The 22,254-nt window shown below is 42.2% G+C and overlaps 1 protein-coding gene across 2 annotated transcripts; it reads right to left on the bottom strand.

The window, feature by feature from the left end:
- Positions 1-538: 538 nt before the first annotated feature.
- Positions 539-22,149, bottom strand: LOC114786403 (rapamycin-insensitive companion of mTOR-like). Of its 2 annotated transcripts, XM_028973510.1 has the most exons (39): positions 22,086-22,149; positions 21,908-21,955; positions 19,586-19,683; positions 18,812-18,876; positions 18,121-18,252; positions 16,756-16,819; positions 16,519-16,645; positions 15,945-16,114; positions 15,494-15,561; positions 15,152-15,219; positions 14,806-14,888; positions 14,395-14,482; positions 14,137-14,227; positions 13,432-13,498; positions 13,268-13,348; positions 13,077-13,177; positions 12,794-12,959; positions 12,621-12,722; positions 12,467-12,513; positions 12,252-12,387; positions 11,932-12,131; positions 11,703-11,829; positions 11,450-11,614; positions 11,061-11,137; positions 10,680-10,758; positions 10,259-10,368; positions 10,096-10,183; positions 9,911-10,003; positions 9,683-9,789; positions 7,708-7,952; positions 6,236-7,295; positions 5,515-5,595; positions 4,437-4,614; positions 4,251-4,335; positions 3,953-4,153; positions 3,631-3,786; positions 3,358-3,481; positions 3,138-3,276; positions 539-2,736 (listed from the first exon to the last, which is right to left on the bottom strand). In XM_028973510.1, the coding sequence occupies exons 1-39, from the start codon at positions 22,132-22,134 to the stop codon at positions 2,668-2,670; spliced, it is 5,235 nt and encodes a 1,744-aa protein (XP_028829343.1). In that variant the 5' UTR covers positions 22,135-22,149; the 3' UTR covers positions 539-2,667. The 2 variants fall into 2 exon arrangements, with proteins under 2 accessions (XP_028829343.1, XP_028829344.1); XM_028973511.1 differs by lacking the exon at positions 5,515-5,595.
- Positions 22,150-22,254: the final 105 nt, after the last annotated feature.

Genomic DNA, 22,254 nt, shown 5'->3' with positions numbered 1-22,254 from the left:
CAAATGCCTTAAATGTAAATGTAAATGTAAGAAGTCAGACATGATTTAATTATGCCCCCTTGTGTTGCTTTTTTTGGCAGTCCATTTCTGTAAACCGCTTCGGATAAAAACAAAATTGAATGTCTTTGGCCTCACACCTCCAAGGTCGCGAGGTTGAATCCCAGCTTGCTTTCGGGGTTCTCCGGTTTCCTCCCGCCACCCAAAAGGCATTCACACTAGGTGACCTGGCGACTCTGAATTATTCACAGGTGTGAGCGTGGCCCAGTGACCCAGGATGGGCTCCGGAGGTCGCGACCTTGAGTAACAGGACTAGGTGGTTATGGAAAGTGAGTGACTGAGTTGAGTTACAATTATGTCAGATGCCCATACATGTGTTCACACTGGTGACATACTGAGCTCCAGAGTTTGCAGTCCTGCCACATACACTGAAGCACTGCTTGTGTGTTGTATTTATCATTTATTAACAACGCTTCCCATCCATAAAGGCTCTGCATTAATGCCCAAAACATACAAGGGAAACCACAAATTGGAAAAAGCATTTCAAAAGTATGTACAACTTTATGAGAATGGCTCCTCAAAAAACATTATAAATAACACTGTAACGCAACATGTCCTCCTCCACAGTCCTGCAATGCACAATAAGCAACGCTCATTTTCAGTGCTCCACAAGTTCATGAGTACACACCAGTTCATTAGAAACAAACGTTAAAAAAGAAACACGGTTAAGGTGCGATTATTCTGTATCACATCCCCCAGGCTGCTTCATCAGTTCTTACCAACAGTCGCTACATTCTACTTTCTCGAACATTTATATGAATGCTCAGATTTTTTTTGGTCTAATCCCTAACATAGTCACTGGGATAGATTGGTTTTTGATTAATATTTCTTTAGGATCTGGACTGGGAGCTTATTGCAATTGACCTTTAAATACATTAAATACAAAAACTCCATCCAAGGTACAAAATTTGACCTCACAGGGGACATTAGTGTTTAGAGTTAATGCATCATTGTTAGAAAACAACAATAAAATCATTTGCAGTATTGATCTCCACTTGATAACAGTCCATGCATATCAGTAACAGCATTTTCTACAACCCATCACAGAGGATCCCCACATCAAAGCGGGGTACACTGGGAATACACTGTATTGCCAAATACATAGAGAAATAAGTTAACACTGCATCGCACGCACACAAACACACACACAACCTTGAATCAGAACAGAGCCAAGGCATGAAACTAAAAACACATTAATACCTTTCATTAGTTTCATAGATAAATTAAACCGTAACAAACCAGGTCTTAAAAATGAGAGACTATAATAATCATAAGGAAGAATTGCAAAATAACTGCAGCTGCCTACAATGCACGACTACCAACAAAAATATGTCTCCCTGACGTGGGGGAACTAAAGGTAATGAGTGGAATTCATTTGAAAAAGCATTGCACTTAAAAAAAAATAGTAAAAAATACATCAAAACAAGTTAATGGCACCTAACATTCCAAAGGCAAACGTAGGCACACAAAGATATTATATATTATCAAATATTTTTTTTAAACCTTTGTTCTTCGAACTGAATAAGCTAAAGCATATCCTTCAACATCACATTATCTTGGTAACTGTTTAGTCACGTTACTTTAGAATCTATTGGAACAGGATTCCTCCTTTTACTAGACGGAGATACAGAGCTGCAGGGAGTTCGCATGTCCAACCACATTTTCCTCTGCCTTCAGAGTTCAAGTGAAATTTGAATGTTGATCACCTGAGTCATTCAATCATTACACAAAACCAAAAAGGCCCAACTGAGTCAGCAACTTTGGTATTCTGCTATTTTTTGTTCACAATCAACATTGGGTCTCACATAAATAAAAAGCTGCAAAAGGATTTACAGAAGATATGACAGTACAAACACCATGTGCTGTTTGTGAACAGCACATAACAAAATGTATTTGTTTAGTTCATGTTGATCTTCTGGGGCAAAGAATTCATGTTTAATATTAACAGTTTGAAGCTTGTGTGGGGAGTCGCTCTCAAAATTAGGATTGGGACACAGCACAATTAGTGTTGTCACTGCAACACGCACTTTTAGAGCCTATGAACAACCCATTTCCTGATTGTCTTATGGGTCCAAATAATAAAAAGTGAAAATTGTTCTTTGATGAAGGTTCTGGACATGATGAAGAAGTTCCAGCACTCTTGTATAATGTTATAGACAGTCTACAGGTGAGAACATGCATTTTTTAAAAAGCTGGATGCATCCTTTTTAAAAAAAAACTGCCCACAAAATGAAAGAAATGAGTGGGACTAAGGGACCACATCTGAAACTTGTTTTGGTTGCCATTTGGACATTGACAATACCTTTTTTTTGTTTCTGTGACTTCACAGATGCTTTGTATTCATGTAGAAAACACAGTCACATATCTGTTTCCTTCCTTTAAATTCTCTTATTTTTAACATTTTCCATACTGGCAACACTGTCCTAGGCAGCCTGCAGAAATGCTTCTTGTTATTTGTCCTGCACCCCTTCCTTTCACCATCCCTCCACAACCATCGGCGGCATTATTCATTCTGCATAGTTCTCCAGGGCTGCAGTTAATCATATGAGGGTCAGGCAGGTGGATGGTTGGGCGTATGGCAAATGGGACACAATGTTGTGGTGGTGCGATTCACACAGGGGGATCCACTTTGCCATTTTTTTGTGGCAAGGACAGAATGCTCTCAGCCTCCTCGTACATCTGCAGAAGGATTAAGGGAATTTAAGTATATGCATGGCACAAAAGTGTCAGTTTCCTATTCCCATTTCCCAAGTTTTCCATTCAAAAATGCCTTTATTCTAGGACAATCCTTAATCCATTTTGTTACTCACTTATGTTCTTGTGAAGTACTTTAATAATTTACACAAATAATTAGATGCAAATTAGAAAGGAGTGTTTGCTAGTTATCTGTATCTTGGAGCAAAGAGGAGACACTTTTATTTGATCATTTGGTCATTAATTATATTTGAGTAAAATAATAAAATGGGAAGAACCCATTAGGACCATTGGCTTGTGTAATTTAGTGCTACAGAAACCTGACCCATGGCATTGGTCTTGACCTAAAAAGACATTATTGCAGTGCATGAGTGACAGCCATGTACCGGGGTGAAATGTACATCCTGGAAAAGCTCCTGGATGAATCGACGTGAGGTCAGCCTGAACATGCAGTGGGCGAGCAGGTACGACACCTCAGAATACAAACAGATGTCATCAAATGCATATGGGAACTTCTCTTTAATCCTGCACACACACAAAAGAAACAAATTCTTCAGAGAGGATTGCTCTAGTGTGTGGTGGTGTGCGTTTGTTTGGCTCTCTTACGTTAGAAGTCCAGTTTCATGACCTTTGGTGCCCACAGATGAGCTGAGGTTGATGACCAGTCGCAGGATTTCCTTCCTGAGAAGAACTCTGCAGGCTGGTGCATCCTCTGGAATTGCCTTTACTCCTGAAGAACAAGATGCACTGTTAACAAATTCCCACGCAGCATTGGTCAACAAAACTATTTCTGCAGAAGCACAATTAATCTATTTTATCAGCAGAATATACAAAGGCTAAACCAGTAAATGTAATTTCCTATGAGACCAGTGTCCTTACCCAAGACCAATTCAGTACTGCGGGTGCTGCCAATGGAGCCTTGGGATACAACATCACTGCAGCCAGACACACCGGAATAGTTGGACTGGGGCATGACCTCTAGGTGGTTGTGTGTCGGCTGAGTGCACCACTCTGTGTACTGCATGTCAGGGTAATCTAGGGCATAAAACAGTGCACATTTACAGCTCTCCACCCATTTTTCATGCCAAAATGTAAGTTCTCAGTTTTTGTTCTAATGCAAATGGAATGGCTGTATAACAATCAGCCCAGATGGACCATTTGACCTCTGTAGTTGCTTTGGAAGTTAAAAGAGAGAGATTACCCTGGGGGGTAGTGCTCGAGTTGTTTGCATTGCAGCCCAATACATGCAGTCCTGCGCAGTACAGGCAATTGTCCTCAGTGTGCTCCTGCAGCCCCGTCTCCTCCAATCCCAGCAGGTGCTGCTGCTCTAATCGACTCACTGACATCAGCTCGGTGATGCTGAGCTGGGACTTCAGTGCATGGCGAGAGGTGTCACTTGGGCCTGAGGGAGAGTTAGAGGGTACAGAGAGAGGGAAGGTATTCATTGGAAGCTGGAGATGAACTTCCAAAGCCAAAAACTCATAGCTGAGAACACTTACCATCAGAATCACCAGAAAAAAATTTGGCTGACCGGTCCTCTGAAGGTGGACTAGTCCTCTTCTGGAAATATGGAGTCTCCTTTATCTACAAAAGTAATCTCAAAATCAACAAGACGTTATGGTCTCCCGACCTAAATAACAGAATGAACTATCCGGCACCGAGGCAGAGGGCCAATTTCTGTCCACCTGGAACATGCTGTCAATATCCACCGGCAGTGCCAGCCCGATGCAGTCATCACAGCTGCCAAACGTGGCACTGGATACCATGGAGCGTGCAGAGGAGGAGCGCTGCAAGCTGGTCTGGCTTATGGGGCTCAGTAGGTCCTCCTTATCCAACGATGCAAAGCTCAGGGCTTTCAGAAATCTGTGTAAAATACACAAACTGGCTCTGTTAGCACTTCATTTCTATTTGTCTACTAATGGTGCTATATAGTTGTTTTTATATGTTATATTTGTGTCATTTTTATTATTTTTTTTATATGCTTTGAATAATTGAACGTGTATTGAATATATTCTGAAGATTCTTGAAGTGTTGCTTATTTTGCATTTGTAGCCACATCCCTCTGTTATTTCGCTATATACTACAAACTTTGTGTGTAGTGTGCTCTCTGTTATCCATGTTTTTGTGAGTAATGAGCTGCTTGATAACTACATTTCTCTTGGGATCAATAATGTCTATCTGTATGCCACACAAACTGCACAGTTGCGGCACAAAAACAAACCTTCTTCACAAAACCAAACTGTTCTCTTGGATTTTCTTGCAACACACACACACACAGACACACACACACAGAGTGAGTCAAGTTTAGGAAGGGTAGCAGAGTGGTGATATGAGGTTGACTCACCAACTTCAGCTTGGCGTGGAGGAGTGAGCTGCTTTACTATTATGCCGAATGATACCAAAAAGGCAAATTGATAATTACAAAAGGAAACATTTCTGACATTTAGTTGTCAGACACTTGTGTTATCTGAGGGACAAATCCTACATCCTAAACAGGAGGGAGAAAAAAAAACACACTGCAGCGCACATATTCTGAAGGGACATGAGGGGCTGTGCAAAGACTTCTGGGAAAAGAATAGGAAGAAATTTATCGAAAAGAAGCCAGACAGGGCAGATCTGGTAGTTTGACGCTGATGGTGGGAAACAGGTTTTGGGGGCATTGGGTCAATGAGAAGCTAAATTGATCCGGATGAGGGTAAGGAGTAAGTAAGAGAGAGACAAAATAAAAACCAAGGAGAAATGGCCCCAGGACGGTCCACGCACCGTGGGAAGAGCGCTCTGGCTGGCCGACGCTGGGCCCTCGCTGGGCCTCTGGCCAAGCACCTGAAGAGTTTATTGGTAGACCTGAGGGGGACCACCAGAAACAAGGTTCATATTATTCTCAGATGGAGAAGAGGTGAGCAGGGGCACTGTGTTCTGGGAAATGATTGCGAGGACGACTTGGGGACATGGCTGGTCAAACCCAAAAGCCATTACATGTTGAGAAATCTTCCCTCCTCACCGTGAATTTGAGAAGTGACTCAGGAGGAAGTTCTCTTTTTTACTCTGCTCACGCATCAGAATAAGACAGAGCAGAGTGGTAGTGTGCAGTTAAAAAATGCTTAAAAAAATAAAAAAATGCTGGAAAAGAGAGGTGGGTGGACTGCTGGTTTTACTATGGGTTTTTATTCCAGATGCTGAGGCGTTGATGTAATGTGCCTGTTAGTGTTTGGGAAGAAAGCGGACCATTACAAATGATGACCTGAACAAAAAGGAAAAAAGCTAATTCCTGCTTCTTGCCAGTTTGAGTCAAGTCTGTTCATTTTGAAGATTGCTTTTAAACTTAACAAACACAGATCTGTGATCATAATACCCAATCTTTCCCTGTATCGCTCAGCAAAAATACAAAAGTGAGCGGGAAAAATGACTGAATGTGTGTTCCCGAAAAGGAGAAGCGATGTAAGAAGAGGAGATAAGAGAGAAGAGGGAGGATAAGTATGGTCACCTGCGTGGTGTGAGTCTGGAGTCCAGACTCCCTGTCTTCATGGTGATGGTGTCCGTGAAGAGCACGTCCTTGGCGGGGGAGGACAGTGTCTCGCTGTGGGACAGGGATGGGTGGATGCGCTGCTGTTGCAGCCGCTTGAGTGTGGCGTAGCCAAGAGCGTCACGTGGGCTGGTGTAGATGAAACCAGAGTCTGTTAAACTGGTGATGGCGGACACTGAGGGCGATTTGAGCGACTGGGCGCGTCGTGGAAGAGTGTGGGAGGAGCCGGGAGGGGCCAAAAGGACAGAGTTAGACTTTGAGAGTGAGAGGTGGTTCTCCTGCTGGGTGAGTGGCGGTTGCAGCGTCTGGGCCGCCTGAGCGCTCACCACCGTTGCCAGGCTCACGCAGTCGGTGTCCGCTGTTGATGCCGACGACTCCGGCCCGCCCACCGTCTCTCGCGAGGGGCTGGAACTCATGGAGCTGATGCCACTGGTGGTGGTGTCAGTGTTAAAGCTCTGGCTGCGGCTCTTGAAGTGCGTGTTCCCGCCGCCGTCCCCTGCCAGCCTCTCCCGGCTGGTCTGCTCACGCTGGTGGGGTCCCCCCTCTCCAGGTGCAGAGCCCCTCTCGCTCCCTGCAGCTTGTAGCGGATACGTCTCTATCTCCCCAATGCTGGGTGTGCTACCCCGGGTATCCAAACTCTTGTTTCCTACAAAAGAGGTCTCCAGGCTCACCGTGGGTGGGGTGGGGTGTCCGTCAGCGAACACTGGGCTGTAGAGGTCACCATGTTCAGACGTGAAGACTGACGGATCTGTGACTGTCCGGTTCCTTTTCATGCCACTCAGTTTGAGCTCACCGGGTGTCTTGTTGGTGCTGCTGGCTCCACTGCCAATGCTTGTACCCTTGGGGTCACTCGTGCTGCGCAGCTTCCTGCTTGAGAGTGAAATGAGGATGCGGTTCCGAACTAAGCGGCTGGATGCCAGGATGGTAAAGGGCCTACGCTCCTTAAGCAGCTTTGGTTGCATGTTTAAGGGCTCTGATAGACCCAAGCTCTCGAACTTCTCATCTTCCAGGATGTATGTACCTGAAGACATGCACAGACATGAAATACATCATCATGATATTTTGCTCCAAATTTCAAATACTGGCAACATTTTTATTTTAAATGTATATTTGTTTTAGATTCCTTCTGAAATTATGAAGTATAGAATTATCTTGCACTCTTTGGTTCACAGATTGTGTGATCTGAGATTTCATTCTGACTCACTTTTTCTGTCCATGCCTGTCACACTTATTTCATCAGCAAATCTGAGCAGGTCTCTGCCTGTCCCTGCTCCCTTCCCCCACATAATAAACAGATGTCCTGCCTTTAACCCAGGAATTTGTCCTTTAGTACTAAATACATAAAGGACATTTCAACAACTCAGTCAGATAATGTTGCTTTGTGGACCTACAAATAAGATATGTGAGGTGCAGTGGTCATGGCTTTGACTCACTGGGCAGTGTGGAATCACTCTCGCTGTTATGTCGTGAATTGGTCGACTCCGAGTTGAGGCTGAGGGTGCTCGGGATGGAGGACAGGACGCTGGATGCTGCTGGCCTCCGCTGTTGCTCCACCTCATCAGGGACCACAGGCCACAGCTGCTTCCGACTGTGCCTTACAGTGTCCCAGCCCTGCTGTTTCAGGAGCTCACAGCCCTGTTTAGTCTTGGACATCAAACCCAGTACATACAAACATGTCCTGAGGGGACAAAAATGACAGTGAGGAGAGAGTGAGAAGGAGCAAGAGGTGGGAGTTTATAATGTAAGCATTAAATCAGGCTCGTCAGCAGAATTCAGTGTATGCATTTACATACAGTGAATCTGGAAAGTATTCACAGGGCATCACTTTTTTGTTATGCTACAGCCTTATTCCAAAAGGGTGGCGCATTAGACCAGGGGCTCATCTCCTGTTTCCAAAATGCATCACCAGCTGCTTGAGAAAGCTGTTCTACTATGATAATTGGTGATGAAAATAAATTATGTTCAATAAGATGTACTTGTGTTTACCAACTGTTTATTCAGTTAAATAGCTGCATCCATGTTACCACGTCACGTTTGATGTGGTAATTTCACAGTTCGAAGACTCGTTCTTGCCTCCTACAGTGCAATTCGGCTAGGTATACATCCGGGCTAAAATATCAAGGTCAAAGTCATCATAGTGTAGCGGTTCTTCTTCTGCATTGTGTAACTTTTTGATTTCGTTTCTTGAACCACAAATGATGACCCAAGAGATTTTCTGTGCAAAGTGTATTCTGTACAAAAAGCAAGGTCGCGTCAGAACATTGCGTCAGAACATCACGTCTTTCTGCACCTCTCTCTCTCACAACTCACGCCATGTGTCCAAGAGAACTGAACATTAACATAAAGCATTCACAATTTACAATACTGCATTCCTGTACAAAAAGCAAGGTCGCGTCACACATCGCGTCTTTCTGCACCTCTCTCTACAATATACAGTATTAAAAGAACATAAAAAAAATATTCACAAAATCGCACATGCAAAATATTCCTAATATGTACATAAATTAAAATGAAAGAAATAATTTTTTGCACACAAACCCCACGCACCTCTCACAGCTCACGCCATGTGTCCAAGAGACCTAAACCGGGTCTCAAAAACAAAATAAAAGTCTTTAGAAAATAAGAAAATAAAAGAAGAAATATACTTATAAATCTAGTGTAACCATTTAACTCCGGCACAATAGCTTGCGTAGTATAGACCCAGCTCCCAACCCAACTTTGTGAATAGATTAATGGCAATATTTTTTTTCATCACCCGATAAGAGTCTCACGTAAACGCAGCACGTTAACGCCGATAACGGCCCGCCACTAATATATATATAGTTTAGTTGAGATTTTGGCAATTTTATATATACAGGGTGGGCCATTTATATGGATACACCTTAATAAAAAAAAACACATTTTATAAGTGGTCAGAAACTTGTAAATAACTCATTAAAGAATAAACACATTGTTTTTCACACCATTGTTTTTCTTGTGAAATTACCAATAGATTTGATGTGTCACATGACTCTCTTCCTATTGAAAAAACAAAAGTTGGATCCAAGATGGCCGACTTCAAAATGGCCACTATGGTCACCACCCATCTTGAAAAGTTTGCCCCCTCACATATACTAATGTGCCACAAACAGGACGTTAATATCACCAACCATTCCCATTTTTATTAAGGTGTATCCATTAAATGGCCCACCCTGTATATCTAAAATTGCCAAAATCTCAACGTAACCTTTTTCATTTTGTCATGAGGTGTTGTGCGTAGAAGTCTGAGGGAAAAATTTATTAAATCCCTTTTAGAATAAGGCTGTAACATAACAAATTGCGGAAATAGTGATGCCCTGTGATGCACTTTACATACACACTCAGAGATGTAGTCCTCACAAGCTTTTAAAAGAATGAATGTTCACTCACCCCCGAATAGACAGGACCTCACAGTGCTGTGCCAGTGCCACGATGTCTGGGATGACATTCTCCTCCTGTAGGAGGTTCAGACCCCAGTTGGAGGAACCAATATTACCCTGGAAATACAAATAATATGACAATGTGAAAAATCATAAAAACAAGACAAAAACCTTTTCACTTCAGACCAGTTTTTTGAACATATAGGCCTTCCTAAAAAATATATATATATAAACAGACCAGGGCCCAGAGGGCAGCCTTCAGTTGTTTAATGCCTTCCCATTGGTCCAAAACTGGTGAACGAACTGTGTAGCTAAGGTCAGGAACCACGTTCTGGAAGGAAGAGGGATAAAAAGTTTGTTGTGGTGAAGGACTGTTGTCCTGGACCAAAGAGGACCACAAATTAAACTTAAAAGTGTTATTACCTGAGCCTCCAACAGATGGCATCCTGTCTTGTCATGGACTAGTTGACCATACAAATGCACAGGAAGATAAACATTTGGCCTTTGTAACCTGTCAGGGGGAAAGGGTGGTTATAGTGCAAGAGTGTTATGAATGAAGTGAAGTACATAAAAAAGTGGAGCTGACCTTTGGTTGCTCCGTCGTACATAGTTGTCTCCATCAACAGGTTTACGGTAGGTGGTGAGAGCTTCATTCAGTTGCTCTTCAATAAGGTCTACATACTTCAGGTTATACTCCTACAAGCACAAATCAAACTCTGCTAATGTAGTAAAAGGATGTATTCATTGTGAATGGGGTGGTAGTAGCCTAGTGGCTTAGACCCTCACTACCATTGTTCCCCTGAGCAAGACATTTAAACCTTAGTTGCTCCAGGGGGATGTCCCTGCAACTACTGATTGTAAGCCGCTCTGGATAAGGGTGTCTGCTAAATGCCATAAAAATATAAATAAATGGCCACAGCACAACCATGCCAACTGAATGCCTTCAGTTCAGTGAATAAATGATAGGTGATGAAGCTGGGTCACCTCACATCTTCAGCCAACTTTACCTTTTGCCATTTCTCCAGCTGCTTGGTCACATAACCCCTCTCATTGAGGTATGAGAAGCCTTTGGGGATTGACAAAAACCTGGGAAGGAAAAACAGTGCAATTATTACAATAAGAGAGCTTAAATTCAAACACTGAATTAGTATCGCACATGGAATACACGATCTGAAACCAGTAATGCAGTAGTGTCAATTCTTAACAGATCTCTAATCTAGTTCTTTCTTTTATGTTCTCTGAAAACACCATCACATGTTCCTGACTCTATTGTGGTTTCAATTGTGATCAGATTTAAAAAAAGAAGTTGCCACGTAAGGTAGTTACAAAAGTGTACTGCAGTTCGTCATGAAGACTATGAGCTTTTGAAACCATTTCCATGATCTTACCGTAAAAGCAGCAAGACACCCTTATCACCCAGATGAGTAAGTGCGGGTTTCATCTGAATGAGTGCATGCAGATTTGCCTAGGGAATACAAAACCACCAATGCACTCAGTACGCTCACATAAATGCCTGGGAAGACAAATATACAAAAGAGCTCCTGCTACAGCAAATTTAGCTGACACAAGTTCACAACAGCACACCTCTTGGAGGGCTGAAGCAGTGTACTGTTCATTGTAAATTTCTCAGATGTACTCGACTAAATAAGGAAGTGGAGAAACTAGCTTGCTGTTTATACAGGACTCCTTATTCAGAAAATAAAAAGTGTCAGATCATGTTAATCAGAGTCATCCCTCCACTGAGTGCATCATCATCACTGCGACCCATTCTGCTCACCTTGTCCTCACAGGCTTCATCCAGTATGTCCAGGGCCTCCATAGAAACCGACTTGCTCCGATCATGGAGCTGTGTTACCAGCAGCTCTATGCCCCAGTTACTGAAAAACTCCACGTTAGCACGCAACAGAACTCTCAAGTGCTTGGTGGCATATAGTCGGCAGTTCTGCAACAGACAGTTATTCAAGTTATTCATGAGACAAATTAACACTATTTGTTCTACACTCAGTCCCATTTAAAAGGGGGTTCCTCACATCAGTGGCAGCAGTGAGAATTTTTGACAGGATGACCCTAGCCAGGCCGTCACGACTGTAATCCAGCGTGGACACGATCAACTTCCGCATGTGGTCCTGATTCTTTAGAGAGCAGAGGTTCAACAGGCTATGCGAGTGACAGGAGAAAAGCAGGGTTCAATCGAGGACTATTCTAACACTCCCGGCAACATTTTTCATTTCTCCATTTCGAGTGCTAAGAAGCACTAACCACTGGAAGACACCACACTTCTCCAGCATCTTCACACCGAGTTGGTGTGCGGAGAGCGTGCCCAGGAACAGGAAGTAGTGTTGACTGAGCGTGTTGAGGAGACCATTGCTTTGAAGACTGCGGTCTGTCTTGAGCCCAGAGGAAGTGGTCAGCCATTGCACAATGTCTTTGACTAGGTCTACCAGATACGCTTGGCCATCCTGTTAAAACACAAAGATACCCATGCACACACTCACAATAAGACCTCATGGTGTTACAAGAGAAATATATGTTCCATGCATATCTATGCATTAGTTTTTGACTCCTCTCTGGTCTTTCACCTCGTCAGACTCCAGCAGAAACTCAATAAACTGGCAGCCCACCACCGTCAGCTGTTTGGCTTTGCTGTGATCCAGCTCCAAGCTTGCGTACAGTCTACTGCTGGGTTTGTAGAAGAACAGCAACCTGCGCACAAACCTGCAAACAAACCGGTCACAGTCAGCAGCAACAATCTACGATCCCCTCAGGAATCTCCTGCGCCCACATGTGCTCTTACTTGTGCATGTGTTCATCTTTGTTGCTTCTAAGATTTACATTTGGCCACTAAAAAAACAAAAAGATATTGATACAATGATATTAATTATCTAATAATACAAAATACTTAAATTATTTAAATGAACTACATTTTAATTACAAAAAAATATTCACGCCTTTAGTGTAGTACTTATGAGGACCCAGTTCCAGTCCAGGTTCTGCTTGTGGTTGAGGATGTGACTGTCTCTAAGGTTATTCAATAAAGCCTCCTCAGTCTCCTGCAAACAATGTGAAAGTTAAAATGATGAAATCCTGAAATAAAATTTATTTTAGAGTGTACTTCATGTACCTTAATGACAAAGATGTCTCTTTGTGGACGCAGGTGCTGATCTCTGCAGCAGTGGGTAGCCATGGACTTCCGAATAATGTTGTCCAGGTATAGACTGTGGGGTTTGGGCCCTTGCTTCTTCTTCTCATGGAAACGTTTCAGGTTGTTCACAGCAGCACTTGCACGTCTGGAGACACAATAATGTCTCTAGTTTGCCCTCTACAGTTGGTTTGTAAAACTGAATGACTGAATTACCAAAGCAAAAAACACATGTACAACAGTCCCTCAGAAGGCAGCAACTCACAGTCGTTTCTCTTGCATGATGTCGAAAGAGGCAGCCATGTTAATGAGTGTGGGCAGGCAGTGCAAATGGTGGCTATGGGAATGAGGGAGGATGGTGTTGGCCTAGCAGTGGACAGAAGACAGAAACCAGTGAAGTTTCACAAAAAAAATAAGTCAAATTAAAGAATAAGAACTGAAGAAAATAACTAATACCATGTGCAAAAGTTCTCCGAGCAGGATTGTGGCTCGAATGGAGATGCTGTCATCACTACTCGTAGTAACTTCAACCAGACCCTGGGAAAAGAGAAAAGATTCACTATAGATTACACAGACATACATATTGTGCAATTGAAGAACAGTGCAATATAGATGCTTACCTCTAGCAGTCCATTATTAATGAAGGCAGATAGTACAAGCGCAAGGTAATTATCCATCAAGTCAGGTCTACCCAAGAAACAGGGCATGAAAAAAGGGTCAAATAATTGTACAAAGTACAAAGTGAAGTGATTGTCACATGTGATACACAGCAGCACAGCACACGATGCACACAGTGAAATTTGTCCTCTGCATTTAACCCATCACCCTGAGTGAGCAGTGGGCAGCCATGACAAGCGCCCGGGGAGCAGTGTGTGCAGACGGTGCTTTGCTCAGTGGCACCTCAGTGGCACCTTGGCGGATCGGGAATCGAACCTGCAACCTTCTGCCCCAATTAATGTTTTATATGACAAGTCACTTTTACAGGACAGTCATAGTTAGCAGTGCAGTCAGTGTTTGGTGAGAGAGCAATTTGGCCATTATATATGATAGCTCCAAGCATGGCAAACGCAACTAAGCACACAGAACCCTTTTTTAATAAATTTAATTAACTTTGACTGATCTAAATAGTGAGAAGGGTTTTTTTTTTCAAATGTTAATATCACATCATATGAATCATTATGAATCTAATGACCTGAATCAGTTAAGGACTGTTCCAGAGAGTCCTACCAACAACTGTATTAAAATCACTCAATCTATTAATTACAGAGAGTTATTAATTATCAATGCAGATTATAATCCTATAAAAGGAATTTTGTTTTACTCACCTTGATCGTGCTCGATGAGGAAGAAGAATTTTTGCTTCTGAGGCCACAAAGCCATCTGATAATCGCCAGCTATCTTGGAACCGACTAGGATCTAAAAGGAAATTGCAAGAGAGTATTAGTAGATTAGCAAGTTAGTTCTAGACTACTTCAGTTCCCAGTATTTGTGGAACAATTAACATATCCCCTCCTATTTATCTCTGCATTAAAGTTTTGACACCTTATATACATTTCTTATCCATGAGTATCAACCTAACTCACCCACACTGAGGAGTGCTTCAATAAAGTCTTGTGTAACAATGGGAAGAGGCAGCCGAAATATGTCATACAGAACTTCCAACAGTCCTTTCTGCAAAACAAAATAGGACAAGTCAGGTCAATCTTCCCCTGCTGGCAATTTCTTTCTTTCTTTATCTTTACAAGTGTTAGAGATAGCAACTGTGAACACTGTTTTGTGATTAAAGGCATCTAAGGTCAAGTCTTACTTTCACTACTGAGGGTACTGCAAAACATACCCCACAGAGTTTTTTTCTCTTCCTCAAAATATATAAAAAAAATTCTAAATAAACCACAACAGGTTTCACTTTTACACCTTCCAAAATACATTTTCTTTTATTTTAACATTAAAGCTGCAGCAGAGGCACTTGCATAGATCTGCACTACTGTACTCACCCTCACTTCTGTGTTTGGTATACAGAGCAGGCCTATCAGAGACTGGATCCCAGAGCTGCCTGATTTGCAAAGGTTAATGATACCTGGAGAAGGAGACAAAGCACACAGACCCTGTGACCCATCAGAGATGACAACATCAGAGCCATATGGACATTTTAAAACCAAATCAAATGAATCATTTAAATATAATTATAAACAAACATGAGATATAGCTGTGCTGACATTTATATACACAGCTTAATATATCTTTATACTTATATTTATATGGAGCCAACAAATACCATGCCTGTTTATTAAACCAAAAACCAAAACTACATTTATTTAAAAATGTATATACTTAACTCACCGGACCAGGAACGAAAGGAAGCAACAATTGACATCTTACTGGCCAAAAAACGAGCTTCTCTGTCATCTCTAAAAGGACACATAAAATTGTGACAGGAGGTATTATTATGTAACAAAATAAGGAATTTGTTTAGAAATTTATATAAGTTCAGGATTTTTTTAGGGCACATTAACAAACATGTCAGCCTTAGGCAGACATTACTATTCTTTGTGCCTTTATCACAGGTACAAATGGACAGAGACAGTAAGGGAGGGCAAATCAAGCAATGACTTAATGGAACCTAATTATTTAAATAAGCAAATGAACCACTCTGCCCAGACTCAGCGCTTTACACACACTTACTTGAGTTGTCCCTCTGTTGTTTCAGGGTTATGTCTGTAGTGGAAGTCTGTGTAAGGTGCTAGTATTTGCTGAAGACAAAAGAAAATGTGAAGGGTGATAACCAATCCTTCATAAATTACAGCAAGATGTGGCTTATCATCAGAATTGTGGCTAGATCCTGCTGGGTGTAGTGGAAAGATAATTAAAACACTTGGTTGTACTTTCCTAGGTGTGTATGCAGTGGTTGTGCGGTATTGCTCGGTTTAATTATTGGGATCTGGTGATTTGGTGGCGAGTGTGGCTGACTGTGTACTTGCTGTTGGCTGTGCCTTGTGGATTTAGCTGGGTGGTTGCAATTGTCTGCTGCTGGTTTATTGTAAGTTGTATCTTTGTGATGTTTGGATGTTTAATGTGATGTATTTTGTGTGTAATTGAGATGTTATAGCAGTTTGTTCTGTTGCAAGTGTAGTACCTCCAACTCCACATCAGAGCGCACATACTGGCGTGTGTGTGGGTGGTTGAGTAGGTGGAGGATTGTGGTGATGAGGGCCTCGTTGATGCGGCTGAGCTGACAGTCAATCACATTCTTCAGGATGGTGCTCAAGCCTCCTCTCCTAGCCACAACTTCAGGGTTCTTCAATGCTGTGGAAACAGACACACACACACACACACACACACACACACACACACACACTTTACTTTGTTGTGTGTTTGTATTCTTGCATATCTATAAATTTGTGTGTTTGTGTGAACAGAACAAACCATGGAGAAATTTAGAACGTCAGGAACAAATTTAAATTCAAATTTTAACATAATTAAGCAGCTTGTAAGGCTTGTTAGGGATGTTAGTAGCCTAGTAGACATTCACCTAAGAACCAGAAGTCCAAAAAATGACAGTTTAAAACCCCACTTACCACCATTGAGTCCCTGAGAAAGACACTTAAACTTGGGTGTCTCCAGGGGGGCTGTCCCTGTAACTACTGACTGAAAGTTGCTCTGTATAAGGGCATCTGATAAATGATTGTGTCTGTGCTTTGTGCACCCACCAAGCTCACAGATGATGGCAATGCATGCTCGCACCATGCGGTCCCGCTCCTGTAGCCCATCGTTGCCCACTGCGATGAGGGAGTTAGTGACAGAGCTGGGGAAGATTATGGCATTCACAGTGATCATCTGGAGGGAAGGACAGGAACATTTTAACATTTGCAATGTAATATATATGTAACTAAGCTAGGTCTTCACAAAGATAATAAAAGACGCATGTGTGTGTGAGAAAAACGCACCTTGCGAACAAGCCTTAATGCCTGAGTTCGCTCAACTTCGTTACTTTGCTGGATATCGATGCATCTGTAGACATGAGGTCAGAGGTCAGGGAAGATTATGTAAAACAAACACAAAAAACAAACCTATGCCTTTGGGGACACATAGCACTTGCTGCTTTTGCACACTTTCAGTATGAATGGCATGTGGCTTTGTGCTTGTAGAAACACGGTGTGTTTGCAGTGCTGCTGCATGTAGCATGAAGTTGTGAAGATGTTGGCTGTGGGCATCAGGTGGTGGGTGAAACCACACAACCCTAAATTCAAAACAGCATCAGAAACTCATAGAAAATCTATCTTTCTGTATCATAAACACAGTGTCTAGTGCACGTCTTCAAGCATTAGAACAAACAAGCATTGGCAGAGGATATGGTTCTCTTAATGCCCACGTAGCTGCCAGTCACTTTTACACACAATCTACCATTTTAATATGACACAAACGTCCGTATTACTGTATCAGGATTCGGCTGATGTTTCAGGGTATTGTTGGTCCTAAGAGTAACACACACACACACACACACACACACACTACAGGGCAAAAGTTTGGACACCTTCTCATTCAATGTGTTTTCTTTATTTTATTGGTAGATTCTCACTGAAGGCATCAAAACTATGAATGAACACGTGGAGTTATGTACTTAACAAAAAAAGGTGAAATAACTGAAAACATGTTTTATATTCTAGTTTCTTCTTTGCTCTGATTACTGCTTTGCACACTCTTGGCATTCTCTCGATGAGCTTCAAGAGGTCGTCACCTGAAATGCTTTTCCAACAGTCTTGAAGGAGTTCCCAGAGGTGTTTAGCACTTGTTGGCCCCTTTGCCCAGGTCCGGTGACTGTGGAGGCCAGGTCTCCACTTTTTGTTAAGTACATAACTCCACATGTGTTCATCCATAGTTTTGATGCCTTCAGTGAGAATCTACCAATGTAAATGGTCATCACAATGTAAATGTGATCAAAATAAAGAAAACACATTGAATGAGAAGGTGTGTCCAAACTTTTGCCCTGTACTGTATACATCCTTCCAAAATGGACAGTTTTGCCTAAATCATGTTTTTATAATGCTGGCCACCTGTGGTAAAATCGCCTACACCCTCAATTGATCAGATGTCTTTGTGACTTAAGAAATAAATGGTAACACATTGGTTTTTGTGTTTCCCCAAAAGCCCCCAAGTTTACATTAATTAATCAAGAATCAAACCGAATTAAATCAAAGCAATTCGGAATTGTTAGATTAACTATTTTTTTAGTAAAAATAATCGTTTTTAAAAATAATTCATTAGTCCTTAGTCCTGTACTGGTCCTGTTTCACACAAATTCTGCCGCTCACCTGGATATTAAATAATCAACTTGAAGGCGCAGAACCTTCTGGAGAATACAGGAGTCCCTGATCAGGTACCGGAGGGCTCGGAGACCCGCTGCACGCACCTCCTTGGCCTCGTTGAGCAGAGCCAGCCTGAGGCTGTGAGAAATACTTTATTAGAAACTGCACAGATGTTTGGAGTGTCAAATAAATTCAAATGCTACATTATTTTTTCCCCATCACAATGCTTCTGTACATTTTTAGCATTTACATTTTACATCTACATCTACAGCATTTACCAGACGCCCTTATCCAGAGCAACTTACAATCAGTAGTTACAGGGACAGTCCCCCCCCTGGAGCACCTTAGGGTTAAGTGTCTTGATCAAGGACACAATGGTAGTAAGTGGAATTTGAACCTGGGTCTTCTGGTTCATAGGCGAGTGTGTTACCCACTAGGCTACTACCATCCCATGCATAGTATAAATAAATGTCAGTCAAAATCTGAAGCCACACCAATGCTGGCAGATTTCAAATAGTACAACAGCAGGGAATATACATGCAGGGCTATACATCCTCTTGACGTGATACAATATTGTTTTTTCCCTCCTCAGATGACATCGATGAAAACAGCAGTACTAAACATATTCAGCAGAATTTGAACACCCACTGCCATTGTTCCAAGTCCAGTAACACCTCATGTCTATGGAATGACTCACCAGATGATGATTTCTTCATAAGTGAAGCCAAATGTCTCCTCAGAGTGGCTTGCACTGCACAGGAGCTAAGAGAAGACAAGGGTAACTGGGCACATGAAACCACAAACTGTACAAACACGCACACACACTGAGTCATTTCACACTTTTCACACATGAGGCCTGAATAACGTCAGTAAACCATGACACGTCAATTTTCTAAAGGAACAAAAATCTAACCATGAGCAGATGGGGTACCAACTGCCCACTCATGCACACTTGCAAATTCCGCAAATCCAAATTCCGTGCAAATCCATTTATTCAAAATTGTCTCAAACTGAATAACGTACAGTATTTCAATATCTGAATTGTTATATATGTTACATAAATGGCCGTTTAAAAAAAGATTCACACATTCTTACAGTTCTGAAAATGATGCACAGTGCAGAGTAGTTAACGTACTAATTAACATTGTTTCAGAATAATCTAACATTTACTGAATAATCTTAACAAATCAACATATAGCATATCGTATGTTGATCAAAAATATCAACCGGAATATTGATAGCCATAATTTCTTAGAAGAGACCGCTTATTTTCAACATTCCTGTAGTGTAGTTTATGGCGTGTTTGTGTAGTTTGTGTTTGTAGCCACATGGCGGCAGTGTTTTCTGTTTTGTTCATGTCAGAATGGATCACTTTCATTCACAGGCAAGGACACGGAAAGCGTATCCCACATAAAAAAAACCCTCTCAGCTGCTTTTCCTTGTGAGAGCCATGCGCCACTGATCTGCAAACCTTTATGAAGTTGTTCAGGTGGCCTAGTTTTCGCATGTTGGACACTCCTTGCTGCTTTGCCACATTCTGAAGAATTTCACGGAGGTTGTCTGAGGGGTCTATAAAAAAAAAAAGGGAAAACAAGAAAACACACACAAAAAAAACGTATTAATAAAACCAGACTATGGTGATAAGAACAAACTGCACAACAATGACGCTGCCTCTACCGGAGCAGCTACATGACCAGAGGACAGAAGTGGGGAGGGTGCTGGCACTTTCAGCGGCCTATTTCTCTGCCAGCTTTGATAAGAGCTGTAACATGGCAGCAGAGCTCTCAGAATTGAGATTTCGATCTTTGTGAATCAATCCCGACTAGTAACAGTATTGCAAAGATGATGCACATGGCACGGATTATTTATTCAATAAGCATGAATGCAACAGTACACCAGCATCCTGTCTTGGTGGTATAAAACTCTTGCCACACGTTCTGCACTATTTTTGTTAGTGTGGTCCATTAAAAGAAAAGTTAAAACATTGAAGTTCAATCTTCTCCACAATTTTTCATGATTCCTCTGACATCAGCACAGCGCTCAAAATAAAAACCAATCAAATCCTTAACTACAAGAAGATAAAATGGAAAAGTTCCAGAGGGAGAAGACATCATCTGCACTACAGAAGCAGAAAAAAGCTGCAGAATATTAAAGCCAGAAAAAACTAATCACAGAAAGGAATACATTTAGATTACTTGATTTAAAAAAAAAGAATATAATTTGTCTGATTCATACATTATAGGTATGCAAATTCCAGAGAGGGATGAAACATCTTTTTCAATTCAACCATCAGCAGTCATTAGAGGAAATAAAAGCAGTCAGGTCCCATTAGTGAAATCACCCTCACTGTATCTGACATGAAGGCAAACAGCATCCCCGAAAATAATGATCGTCATCAATCCCTGAAACGCAGCAGTGGTCTGCACTGAGGCTGACTCAGGCTAGCCCCACCTACAACTAAAATCCCTGAACAGTGAAACAAATGCAGCATCAATTTAGGCCATTAAGCCTATGTATAGTTCACATATCCAGTGAAGCATCCCAGAGGTTTCATGACACTTCAGACAATTAGGTTGTGAGAATTAACCAGGGTTTAGATTTTTTTTCCTTTCTGGTTCAAAGACTCAGAAGCAAAAAAGGCTGAGAAGAACATTCACTCCTCCTCCTACTTTCTTGGCTCTAGCGCCTGCAGGCAGTTTTTCACTCCTCTCTAGCTGGAAATGTCTGAATAAATGTGTTATTACTACATACAGCAGAAACGTGCCTATATATCTTCTTGGGGACATGAGATGGAGTCAGTTTGGGTGGGCAGGCCCTTCTTTCCCACCAGCTTCCTGTCTTGATCTTAGGCTGTGAGGGCACCGCAGGGGTGTAATGAAGTAATCATGGACATGAATCTCCTAGTCCAGGGGCCCTACAGCCCGCCTCACAGACAAAGACAGACCCAACACTTAAAAGCATGAACAATGCTTTCTCTTCGTTTATCCCATCAATGCGTTTTCACATCAGACATGCAATGACAAATTTGCATCCCTGGAAACGGCAGCAGCCAGGATCAGGGCTGCTGTAAATACAGGTGACTTCCCAGAAACATACTGACCATGTTGTTGTTGGGTTTTTTTTTATTGTTTGTTTCATTCTTTCATTCATGCAACCTGCGAGGACAGGTTCACAGTGAGATGTAAACAGGAAGTGACCTGGGGCATTTTTATTTTAGTAGCGTTATAAAGTGTGAGTCATTTGTAACAGGGACCCACCAGAAGAAAACGCAACACTTCAAGAAGTGTCAAAGGGCCAAAGGTTAAGTGCAGAAAAAGACATTATCTAGAAGCCAAATCTGCAATCAAAGGAGAAGTCTGCACAATACATGCACCATCGAAAGCCGATCTCACATGACACCCCCTTTCGCATTAAATGAAGCCCCATCTTGCCACACTGGAATAAGCTGACTTGTCTAGACCAGTCTAGTCTGGGACTGTAAACATTACAGGTCTCAGATGCCCCTTATACAGATGATAGCAGGATGGAATATTATTCTATTGTGCAGAGGGGGATCCTTTACAGCCACGTGCCTAAGATGTGGAAGACTCGCTATTTAAATCACGATAACAAACGTGGGCGTTTGTTACTGTGAAAGGCGTAGTTGTATACTCCTCTTTCAAAAGGGGCCATTTTCCATTATGCAAAAAAAAAAACAAAAAAAAACGAATCCATTTTCATATTTATTAAACTTGGCCAGACGTGTGTAAGCGCCGCCCAGAGCATCCACATCTCTCCGGCATCCGCCGCTTACCTCTGCTGAGATCGAGCGGTACGTTCTCCTCCCCGCTGTCATTCCGACCTGTCAATGAGAAAGTCCGGGTTTAAGTCACACCCAGGATTCGCCGGGCCGCAAGGCAGCCCCGTGACCCAACATCCTTCTCCTGCCACCGGCGGTTTCCCTCGTCCCGTTCGGGACGTGTCTGCCTCACCTCGCATCCTTATGCTCCGGATAGGACGGCCTCGGATGTTGACCGCCATGTTTCCAGACGGACTCACAACACCGTAAACAACGGAGGTTATCGCGAGATCACGCGAGTCCGCCCCGCCCCTCCGCTACTCCGCCGTGAACAAATCAGATCAGCGTGGAAACAATTCAAC

This window comes from Denticeps clupeoides, chromosome 3 (genome assembly GCF_900700375.1).
Source record: "Denticeps clupeoides chromosome 3, fDenClu1.1, whole genome shotgun sequence".
Classification (NCBI taxonomy): Eukaryota; Metazoa; Chordata; class Actinopteri; order Clupeiformes; family Denticipitidae; genus Denticeps; species Denticeps clupeoides.
This window is presented reverse-complemented; position numbering and strand designations above follow the sequence as displayed.